The 12137-nt window shown below is 35.5% G+C and overlaps 1 protein-coding gene across 1 annotated transcript in view; it reads right to left on the bottom strand.

Annotated features, from left to right (window-relative positions):
• The window catches only part of SLC17A6 (solute carrier family 17 member 6), a 148442-nt gene that overhangs the window by 51992 nt on the left and 84313 nt on the right, over positions 1–12137 (bottom strand). The window contains exons 5-6 of the mRNA XM_053688903.1: positions 4343–4430; positions 4163–4249 (exon numbers count right to left, since the gene is read on the bottom strand). Coding sequence (XP_053544878.1) covers positions 4163–4249; positions 4343–4430 — 175 coding nt within the window. The remainder of the gene's footprint in view (positions 1–4162; positions 4250–4342; positions 4431–12137) is intronic.

The following is a 12137-nucleotide window of genomic DNA, read 5'->3' as shown; positions in this document are numbered from 1 at the left end:
TTCGTGGATAATAATTATTATTAATAATCTCTACTCTGCTGTCATCCATTATATTGAATGATGATAGCAGGAGTTTATTTAGCTAAGAGTACACAACCTTGACCAGAATTTATATATAAGCTCTACTATTTAGATGAACACTTTGATGGTAACCATTACCAAGTTGATTTACTGAACTATTTAGATCACTATAACTAGTGAATTTATTCAGGCCGAATTATCATGAATAGTGATCTAAGGTGTAACTCATTATACTGATTCAAGCACTGGAGCAAATTTTAATCGTGTGTGTATTAACCAAACAAATTTTGGTTTTTTAACTTTAATACCAATAAAAGTTATATTTTAATATCCTGCTACGGAATCCCAATCTTTAGTTCAGACCTAGAGTGCTGCAAGTGCATACTTTGGGCAGTCTGGTATCCTTTATACCATTCTTCCTTTGTGTATATATTTATATTTGTGCACAAGCACCATTTCCTCTAACATACTGTAGAATTAATCTAACTCTCACCTCTGATTTTGACTCATTACAAGAGGAAAAGTTTAAGTAGTGCCACTGTTCATCTTTGTGTGTTTAAGGTTTGGGGTTTTATTCAAACCTATTCATTGTACCAAAGAAAGAAAATTTGTTCAGACCAGTTCTGGATCTGAAAATTTTGAATCGTTATGTAAGAGTACCAACTTTCAAGATGGTGACTATAAGGACTATTCTACCTTTTGTTCAGCAAGGACATTATATGTCAACAATAAACTTGCAGGATGCATACCTTCATATTCTGATTCATCCAGAACACTATCAGTTTCTGAGATTCTCTTTTCTAGACAAGCATTACCAATTTGTTGCTCTTCCATTTGGCCTAGCAACAGCTCCAAGAATCTTTTCAAAGGTTCTGGGTGCCCTACTATCTGTAATCAGAGAACAGGGTATTGCGGTGTTTCCTTATTTGGACGATATCTTGGTACTAGCTCAGTCTTTACATACTGCAGAATCTCACACAAATCAACTAGTGTTGTTTCTTCGGAAACATGGTTGGAGGATCAATTTACCAAAAAGTTTCTTGATTCCTCAGACAAGGGTCACCTTTTTAGGTTTCCAGATAGATTCAGTGTCCATGACTCTGTCTCTAACAAACAAGAGACATTTAAAATTGGTCGCAGCATGCCGGCACCTTCAGTCTCAGTCATTCCCTTCAGTGGCTATATGCATGGAAGTTTTAGGTCTCATGACTGCAGCATCGGACGCGATCCCCTTTGCTCGTTTTCACATGAGACCTCTACAGCTTTGCATGCTGAATCAATGGTGCAGGGATTATACAAAGATATCACAATTAATATCCTTGGATCCCAATGTACGACACTCTCTGACATGGTGGCTAGATCACCATCGTTTGGTTCAAGGGGCCTCTTTTGTTCGGCCAACCTGGACTGTGATCTCAACAGATGCGAGTCTTTCAGGTTGGGGAGCTGTTTGGGGAGCTCTGACAGCACAAGGGGTTTGGAAATCTCAAGAGGCGAGATTACCAATAAATATTTTAGAACGTGCAATTCTCAGGGCTCTTTAGTCTTGGCCTCTGCTAAAGAGAGAACCGTTCATTTGTTTTCAGACAGACAATATCACAACCGTGGCTTATGTCAATCATCAGGGTGGGACTCACAGTCCCCAAGCTTTGAAAGAAGTATCTCGGATACTTGCTTGGGCGGAATCCAGCTCCTGTCTAATCTCTACGGTGCATATCCCAGGTGTAGACAATTGGGAGGTCGGATTATCTCAGCCGCCAGACTTTACATCCAGGGGAGTGGTCTCTCCATCCAGATGTGTTTTCTCAGATTGTTCAGATGTGGGGTCTTCCAGAGATAGATCTCATGGCCTCTCATCTAAACAAGAAACTTCCCAGATATCTATCCAGGTCCAGGGATGTTCAGGCGGAAGCAGTGGATGCACTGACACTTCCTTGGTGTTATCATCCTGCTTACATCTTCCCGCCTCTAGTCCTCCTTCCAAGAGTGATCTCCAAAATCATCATGGAACAGTCTTTTGTGTTGCTGGTGGCTCCAGCATGGCCACACAGGTTTTGGTATGCGGATCTGGTGCGAATGTCCAGTTGCCCGCCTTAGCTACTTCCGTTATGGCCGGACCTACTATCTCAAGGTCCGTTTCTCAAATCATTAAATTTGAAGGTATGGAAATTGAACGTTTAGTTCTAAGTCATAGAGGTTTCTCTGACTAAGTGATTAATACTATGTTACAAGCTCGTAAATCTGTCTCTAGAAAGATTTATTATAGAGTTTGGAAGACTTACATTTCATGGTGTTCTTCTCATAAATTCTCCTGGCATTCTTTTAGAATTCCTAGAATTTTACAGTTCCTTCAGGATGGTTTGGATAAGGGTTTGTCTGCAAGTTCCTTGAGAGGACAAATCTCCACTCTTTCTGTCTTATTTCACAGAAAGATTGCTATACTTCCTGATATTCACTGTTTTGTACAGGCTTTAGTTCATATTAAGCCTCTCATTAAATCAATTTCTCCTCCTTGGAGTCTTAATTTGGTTCTGAAGGCGTTACAGGCTCCTCCATTTGAGCCTATGCATTCTTTGGACATTAAACTACTTTCCTGGAAAGTGTTGTTCCTTTTGGCCATCTCTTCTGCTAGAAGAGTTTCTGATCTATCTGCTCTTTCTTGTGAGTCTCCTTTTCTGATTTTTCATCAGGATAAGGCAGTTTGCGGACTTCTTTTCAATTTTTACCTAAGGTTGTGAATTCTAACAACATTAGTAGAGAAATTGTTGTCCCTTCTTTATGTCCTAATCCTAAGAATTCTTTGGAGAGATCCTTACATTCTTTGGATGTGGTAAGAGCTTTGAAATATTATGTGGAAGCTACTAAAAATTTCAGGAAGACTCCAGTCTATTTGTTTTATTTTCTGGTCCTAGGAAAGGTCGGAAAGCTTCTGCTATTTCCTTGGCTTCTTGGTTGAAACTTTTGATTCATCAAGCTTATTTGGAGTCGGGTCAAACTTGGTCCTCTTTGCATACATTTACTAAATTCTACCATTTTGATGTATTTGCTTCTTCGGAAGCAGTTTTTGGTAGAAAAGTTCTTCAGGCAGCTGTTTCAGTTTGATTCTTCTGCTTTTGATTTAAGTTTTTTTCTTTCAAAAGTGAAAATAAACTTATTTTTTGGGTTGTGGATTATTTTTTCAGCGGAATATGGCTGTTTTTATTTTATTCCCGCCCTCTCTGGTGACTCTTGAGTGGAAGACTCCACATCTTGGGTATTGATATCCCATATGTCACTAGCTCATGGACTCTTGCCAATTACATGAAAGAAAACATAATTTATGTAAGAACTTACCTGATAAATTAATTTCTTTCATATTGGCAAGAGTCCATGAGGTCCACCCTTTTTATGGTGGTTAGGATTTTTTGTATAAAGCACAACTATTTCCAAATTTCCTTTGTTGATGCTTTCTACTCCTTTCTTTATCACCCCACTGCTTGGCTATTCGTTAAACTGAATTGTGGGTGTGGTGAGGGGTGTATTTATAGGCATTTTGAGGTTTGGAAAACTTTGCCCCTCCTGGTAGGATTGTATATCCCATATGTCACTAGCTCATGGACTCTTGCCAATGTGAAAGAAATGAATTTATCAGGTAAGTTCTTACATAAATTATGTTTTTCAGTGTTGTTTTTTTCTAACACCCCACTCCCAACAACTTTAAAGCCACAAAACTGCCTAGTGCAGTTACTTTTTATATAACAAAATTCTAGGCTTTTTTTTAAGAAAAAAACTACAATGCCCTCTATTTTGAGGGCATTTGGGGCACTTTTAGAATATTAGCCAGAGATCTAATCTCTGGTTAATTTTTGGAGCACACATTGCTACTGCGAGGTCGCGGTAGAAATAACCAGCCACTTCTAATGGCTAATTAATTATTGCGCTCCCGCAAATGGGCAAATTTGTCAGTTTGCGGGAGCGCAATAATTTAGAGCTCCACTTGTAATCTAGCCCTTACTTGTTGATATTTGTATTTTATAAAAAATATTTAATTCTTTTATTTTGTATTGTTTCTAGTGAATTGCCATTCCAAAATATAAAAAAGCCTAGTGAATTAAAAAAGCCACAATAGGTAAATAAATGCTAACAAATTAATATGACTTACCGTACACATAAAATACAGATGACCATCCCGTGTATTGTACTAGAATTCCCGCTAAAGGCATGGCTATAACCGCTCCTGCATATGATCCTAGGAAATACAAGATAAAATAAATATTATGTTTAACGCCACATCCGCCTGAAGCTCATATTGTTAGTATGAAATTATTAAATAGTAAAATACCACAAAATGAAGTAGTTGCCAATCGACTACGTTCTAAGGGTGGTGCCCATTTACTCCATATCCCATGACATGCAGGATACGTGACACCCTGGAAATAAACAAGTTTAAAAAAAAAGAAAATTTACAAAAGAAAGAAGCTTTAGTTGTAATCTACAATTCAAAATATTTATTGTCATTTTTAAATAAAGTTGGTTGTGGTTAGGTTAATGAAACCATTAAAGGGATATTCCAGCCAAAATTGGAAACCACATGGGTGCATTACGGTATTAAACAGAAGCAATTTTGTAATATACATTCATTAGCTAAAATGCTTCTAATAAAAGCTATAGCTGTTTCAAAAGTGTATGTAAGTATGCACCGTGCACCAGAGCCTACGGTGCTTGTACCATCTAGTAATGACTCAATTTGTTAATTGCTGACATGATACAAGCCCCTCTGATTATCTGAGCAGCTGCAATATTAAAAATGTAGGTGCAGTGACAATATCTAGTTATGCTTCACATGCACGTGCAGAGAAAAATGTTAACACTAAAACAGTGATAACTTTTACTAGAAGCATTTTTGCTAATGCATGTATATTGTAAATATGTTTCTATTCAAAGATGTAATTCATCTATGTGCATTTAAATTTTGACTGGAATGTCCCTTTAAGTTATTTCCATAACAAATTGTTTATTTGCTTTTTATACAATGTGCAAGAACATACATTATTATATTTGCAGGAGGGGTTTTTTTTTTTTAACAACAACATCTGCAAAAATATATTAAACAAATTAAACATAGCACCAAAGCAGATAATGTTAAGAAAAGCGAAAGACAATTTAACCCTTTTTGACCTACTGTTATGGCTGCCTTTATCTTCCAACATTTGCCAGTTAAATTTACATAAACATATTGCAAGGATATTATTTCTAGCCAAAAAAAACATAATAAATGCTTACCTGATAAATTCATTTCTTTCATAGTGGTGAGAGTCCATGATCCATTACTCCAGGGAATTACCTTTATCTACCACTAGGAGGAGGCAAAGATTCCCAAACCTCAAGAGCTTGATAAAACCCCTCCCACCTCACAAGTACCTTAGTCTAGCCTATAGCCAAGCAAAATAAGGTAGGAAAAAGCAGGTGGGGAAAAACCCCACCAAAAACATAGGGTTGGGTCTCGTGGACTCTCACCACCATGAAAGAAAATAATTTATCAGATAAGCATAAGTTAAGTTTTCTTTCATAAAGGTGGTGAGAGTCCATGATCCATTACTCCTGGGAATTAACTTCCCTCTACGACTAGGAGGAGGCAAATATTCCCAGATTCCAAGAGCTCTATAAAAAAAACTCCCATCTCACAGGCACCTTAGTCTAACATATAGCCAAGAAAAACGAGGTAGGAAAATGCAATAAGAGTAATAAAAGGAGCAGGAAAAAAAGATGTGCTCAAGAAAAGAGAAAAAAAAGCCACCAAAAACATAAGGTGGGGTCCCATGGACTCTTAACACCATGAAAGAAAGAAATTTACCAGGTAAGCATATATATAATCCACTACACATTACTACTGGGAACTAATACTCATGCCGTGGAATCCAGGAGTAATGAGACATAATGTTGGGATTTAGAAACATCTTTTTTCACTGAAAAACTAAATCCACAACAGAAGCCTTGCTAATGCTCCGCTGAATGGGAAGACACACACGAAAACTCAACTGTTATAAGAGAGATTAGCGTGCAAAAACCAATGGCATACATACTCTAACCCGGAAGCTGAAGTGCAGGAAAAAATATAATTATCCTGAGCACATGCAGAAAACCCAACGTGCACAATTCCGAAGGCTCATGAGCGCTAACTCATTGTGCTCACACCCGAAGGCCATTGGTAAAAAAATCAAATTCACTAAGCACCCCAAATCCAATGAGCGCAAAATAACGTAGTAATGGATTGCGGACTCACTACCTGTATGGATTGCGGACTCACTACCTGTATGAAAGAAATTAATCTTTCTAAAGCTATCCAGAGGAGATACAATAGATATAGTAAATTCAACAGATTGACTGTACTTGTCAAAAAAAATTTACTTTGTTAAAGGTGAAACCACATTTCATCTAGCCTTAAAATTATATTAAAGGGATATGAAATTCAAAAATGTTCTTTTGTAATTCAAACAGGGCATACACATTTTACAAAGTATAAATGAAAAGAGAGAAGCGCTTAACCTGAGAACGAACAATAGCATAATAGCTTGTTCTATGGCTAGTTACCACCCAAAAAGCAGCCTCTTTTTGCTCAACATATGCCTTTCACAGAGAAGAACTTTCCTGTAGCATATCAGTCTGATCCTGACTTCACAGTACAGTCCAGCCCCGAAATACCAGGCAATCCCTCTCTGAACGAGAGAAACAGCAAAACCCCAGACGTACATTTCGGCCTATTGTGGGCCTCGTCAGTGAGGTGCAGCCATATCCCTCTAGGCACACTGAGCAACGGGTCCACATCTGGATTCCCGCATCACACTTAAGGAGTCTTCCCTAAGAGTCATAATTTGCATAAATAAAAAGAGAGAAGCGCTCAACCTGAGGCTGAGAACGAACAATAGCATAATAGCTTGTTCTATGGCTAGTTACCACCCAAGAAGCAGCCTCTTTTTGCTCAACATGTGCCTTTCACAGAGAAGAACTTTCCTGAAGCATATCAGTCTGACATTTTACAAAGTGTCCAGTTTACTACTATTATCAATTTTTCTTTGTTCCTATGGTATTCTTTGTTTAAGGTATACCTAGGTAGGTGTCTGGAGCAATACATGACAGGAAACAGTGCTGCCATTGAATGCTCTTGCAAATGGATAATATTCTTGCAAAAATACTACCATATAGAGTTCAAGACATGTGCACATTCCTGAGCTTAATGTCTTGCTTTTCAACAAAAGATACTAAAAGAACGAAGACAATTTTATAATAGAAGGAAATTAGAAAGTTGTTTAAAATGGCATGCTCTATCTGACTCATGAAAGAAAAATGTTGGGTTTCATGTTCCTTTAAACAGACTGGGCCATATTGCAAGTGGAGCACTATTTAACGCTCAGCACAAGCATTAATTGCTCTAAAAGTAAGCTAGTTTTTGCACTCCTCTGGTTGCGCTAGTATTATGAGTTGAAAGTAAACAGATTTTGCTCACGCGCTAACCCGAAGAGCACAAAAAAAACAAACTTACAATATTGCATGCACGTTCATTCATTCCCCCATAGAAGTCCATGGAGAAAACAAAAGTGGTAAAAAAACCTAACACCCCTACTCTTGCGCAAAACCGATCACATATTCTCAAGTGCGCTAACCCGACCTAAAATTATAAATATTTTGCACTCCAATGTTCTGCACATAGAAGAATATGTTCTCTTTATTCATAAATAAATATTTATTTATATATAAATATATATATATATATATATATATATATATATATATATATATATATATATACAGTATATATATATATATATATATATATATATAAATTATGTTTTTTGTACAATATATATCTATACCTATATCTATACATAATTATATATAGGTATAGATATATACAGATATATATAGAAATATATATTTATAAATACATGGAACATATTTTGCTATGTGCAGAACATTGGAATGTAAAATATTTATAGTAAATGCGCACTATAACACTTTATTAAAAATGAATATTGTGTATGATTTTTGATGATTTCATCTACACGTGTATTTATATGTTTACATGTGTTTATATGTCTGTAAATACATATATAATTATGTACACACACATATATATATATAACAGCAATTTAAAATATGGGGAGGCGAAAAGTGAGTTTAAAATCCTCCACTAAATCCAAAATGTAGAGAAAATACAATTAGTTACTTTCTATAAAATATATATATATATATATATATATATACACACAGTATATAAATATATATATATATATATATATGAGTATACAAGAATAGATACAGCGCCTATATATCCATTAAAATATGGGTGGTATATGGGAATATGAATGAGAGCTAGAGATAATTATTTGAGAAATAATAACAATTAAAAGAGTATAAAAGATTATTAAAATAAATTATGCTTGAAAAATGATGAATAGATTATGAAACAGTGTTCATATGAGTCTTTAGACAATATATAGTCCGTGGTAAATCTTCATATGAAGTTGATATCAGTAAATAGATGGTATATAATACCCTTACCAGATATTACCTCAATCTGATGAGGTAAGTATGCCGCACTGGGGGTATATACAGATGGTAGAATCTTCTCCTTGTATTCAGATGTGGTGCCTCTTGGGTTTTCGTTAGCCTCCTGGAGTATGCAGGGATGTGTTTCTGGTTGTAGATAAATCCCTTGTACTTCCTTTGTGTTGGTAGTTAGCCTCTTGGAGTACCTTTTCTGTCTTGGTATACACTTTCTCCAGCGTAAAGATACCCAGGGAGACAAGAAAGGATATATAGTGTAATACAGTTTATTTCCAGTTTAGGCATAAAAATATAATTCACATAGCACTCACATTTGGCATCCTCAGACTATATGAGGTATGTATATGGCATATAGGACTCCAGTGGGTCCTTCCACATATAGGTATGAGATACAGGTTCCCCAATCTTGGTATAAGACTTCGTAGTGAAGTATTATGCAGCTGTTGCTGTTTCCCAAGTGAGGTAATATTGTGTAATACACTTATCTCAAAAAGTATATGCCAGCAAGCTGGCTACAAGGAGTGACACTGGTATTAAAAAATGATTTAGATAAAACACAATTAAAATTAAGTACATAAGAAATAAGTAGTTAGTATCCCTGACGCGTTTCAAAGGTTTGTGTAGATAAATCCTTCTTCTTCAGAGGGTTGAGTGAGGAGCTGGGCCGTTATCGCTATTTGTACGCTTCGGGCGGCGGCACGCCCTCTGCGTACGTGACGTCATGTGTGCCAGCGTTACGTGACGTGAGTCTCACGTTTGTATTAGGCATAGTGTCTATGCTGTAAAGATTATTGATTGGTTACCTATTGCTGCGTAGTTGATTGGATCAATGCAGCCTAGGCTTGTGGGATATGTAGTTCTATAGTTGCTGCCCATAGATAGCTACGATCTCTGGAGGTATAGACAAAATGTAACACTCGCAACAATATAGTGTGTACATATTGTAAAGTGTGACCTGGAAATAATGCTTGCATACACTTTTAATACCTCACCCATAGAGATGTTAGTTGGTTAGACTCAGTAGAGGCCTGTGGGATATGTAGTTCACTAGGGAATATCCCTCTATAAATATATCTCCACTCTAGAGAGCAGTCTAACAGAGTTAGTGGCTAGATGTAATAAAAGTATTGGTGGGACATGGACATGTCATAATGTGTAATCTAAAATTAATATTCACACAGGGCGATCCCATGAAGTATTTTTGCATTTTACAATACCTGGATATACAGTGATTAATACATCCTTTGTATATTTTCTTAGTACGATTAGTATGCATAGATGACATTGCATATTGGTTTCTTACTAATAATTCTGTTTGTGAAAGGTTTTCATATATTTGAAGCACCCTTAAGTTGTTAGGTTAAGCTTACGCTTAATATGGAACATGTGTTGTATACTATATATCTTAGTTGAGATGTAGAGCTCTATATAGTTTTCTATATTCCTAAATTGTGAAACCTCTTTTATGAAGTTTATAGTTGAGGTTCAGTTAGTTATTGGGCCTATATTAGAAGGCCAAATCATGTTTTATTTTAAAGATATATATTCTATATTGATATATGGTATACAAGTGTTCCTTAGTATTGGGTGTGTATTATATATTATGCAGGAAGGTATTGAACCTGGTAGATAGATATATATATATGTGATCAGAGTGAAACTAATCTTTATTACTCAGCTAGATATATGTGTATTCCTTATACTATATTTTTTACCTATCATTAGGTTTCAAGAATATTAGTCTTTGTCTTTCTGCAGTTATATATTTGTAATGTCTTATTATTTGTTGGTGAATAGTATAAAGAATATAGTACTGCACTGTAGTAAGCTTAGTGGGGTCTGGTCGTATATAAAGTAGTATAGATACAATTTATAGGTTGATCAAAGGTTTTAATATATTTGAGAGGCTTAGATTCATGTAACCTACTGAATTAAGAAGGCTGCAATATCTATATCCTTATTTAGACCTTTGGGGGTCATAGAATCTAATTTATGTATCCATTCTGTTTCCTTTCTTCTCAGATGGAGTTCTCTACTTACTCCCTCTGGTGGATCTCTGATATGTTCAAGTATAGTGCCTCTTAAACATGACGGATTAGAGTTATGTATTAGGCGAAAATGATTTGAGACACTATGTTTTTTGAAACTACTTTCTATATTTCTAATATGTTCCAAAAGTCTGGTTTTGTAGGGTCTAGTGGTACGTCCTACATATTGGAGCTTACAGTCACATTCAATAAGGTATACTACATATTCTGTTTTACAGTTTGTAATGGAGTCAAATTCCCAGCTTTTTTTATACAAACTGTAAAACAGAATATGTAGTATACCTTATTGAATGTGACTGTAAGCTCCAATATGTAGGACGTACCACTAGACCCTACAAAACCAGACTTTTGGAACATATTAGAAATATAGAAAGTAGTTTCAAAAAACATAGTGTCTCAAATCATTTTCGCCTAATACATAACTCTAATCCGTCATGTTTAAGAGGCACTATACTTGAACATATCAGAGATCCACCAGAGGGAGTAAGTAGAGAACTCCATCTGAGAAGAAAGGAAACAGAATGGATACATAAATTAGATTCTATGACCCCCAAAGGTCTAAATAAGGATATAGATATTGCAGCCTTCTTAATTCAGTAGGTTACATGAATCTAAGCCTCTCAAATATATTAAAACCTTTGATCAACCTATAAATTGTATCTATACTACTTTATATACGACCAGACCCCACTAAGCTTACTACAGTGCAGTACTATATTCTTTATACTATTCACCAACAAATAATAAGACATTACAAATATATAACTGCAGAAAGACAAAGACTAATATTCTTGAAACCTAATGATAGGTAAAAAATATAGTATAAGGAATACACATATATCTAGCTGAGTAATAAAGATTAGTTTCACTCTGATCACATATATATATATCTATCTACCAGGTTCAATACCTTCCTGCATAATATATAATACACACCCAATACTAAGGAACACTTGTATACCATATATCAATATAGAATATATATCTTTAAAATAAAACATGATTTGGCCTTCTAATATAGGCCCAATAACTAACTGAACCTCAACTATAAACTTCATAAAAGAGGTTTCACAATTTAGGAATATAGAAAACTATATAGAGCTCTACATCTCAACTAAGATATATAGTATACAACACATGTTCCATATTAAGCGTAAGCTTAACCTAACAACTTAAGGGTGCTTCAAATATATGAAAACCTTTCACAAACAGAATTATTAGTAAGAAACCAATATGCAATGTCATCTATGCATACTAATCGTACTAAGAAAATATACAAAGGATGTATTAATCACTGTATATCCAGGTATTGTAAAATGCAAAAATACTTCATGGGATCGCCCTGTGTGAATATTAATTTTAGATTACACATTATGACATGTCCATGTCCCACCAATACTTTTATTACATCTAGCCACTAACTCTGTTAGACTGCTCTCTAGAGTGGAGATATATTTATAGAGGGATATTCCCTAGTGAACTACATATCCCACAGGCCTCTACTGAGTCTAACCAACTAACATC

Source organism: Bombina bombina, chromosome 7 (assembly GCF_027579735.1).
Source record: "Bombina bombina isolate aBomBom1 chromosome 7, aBomBom1.pri, whole genome shotgun sequence".
In the NCBI taxonomy this organism is placed as follows: domain Eukaryota; kingdom Metazoa; phylum Chordata; class Amphibia; order Anura; family Bombinatoridae; genus Bombina; species Bombina bombina.
This window is presented reverse-complemented; position numbering and strand designations above follow the sequence as displayed.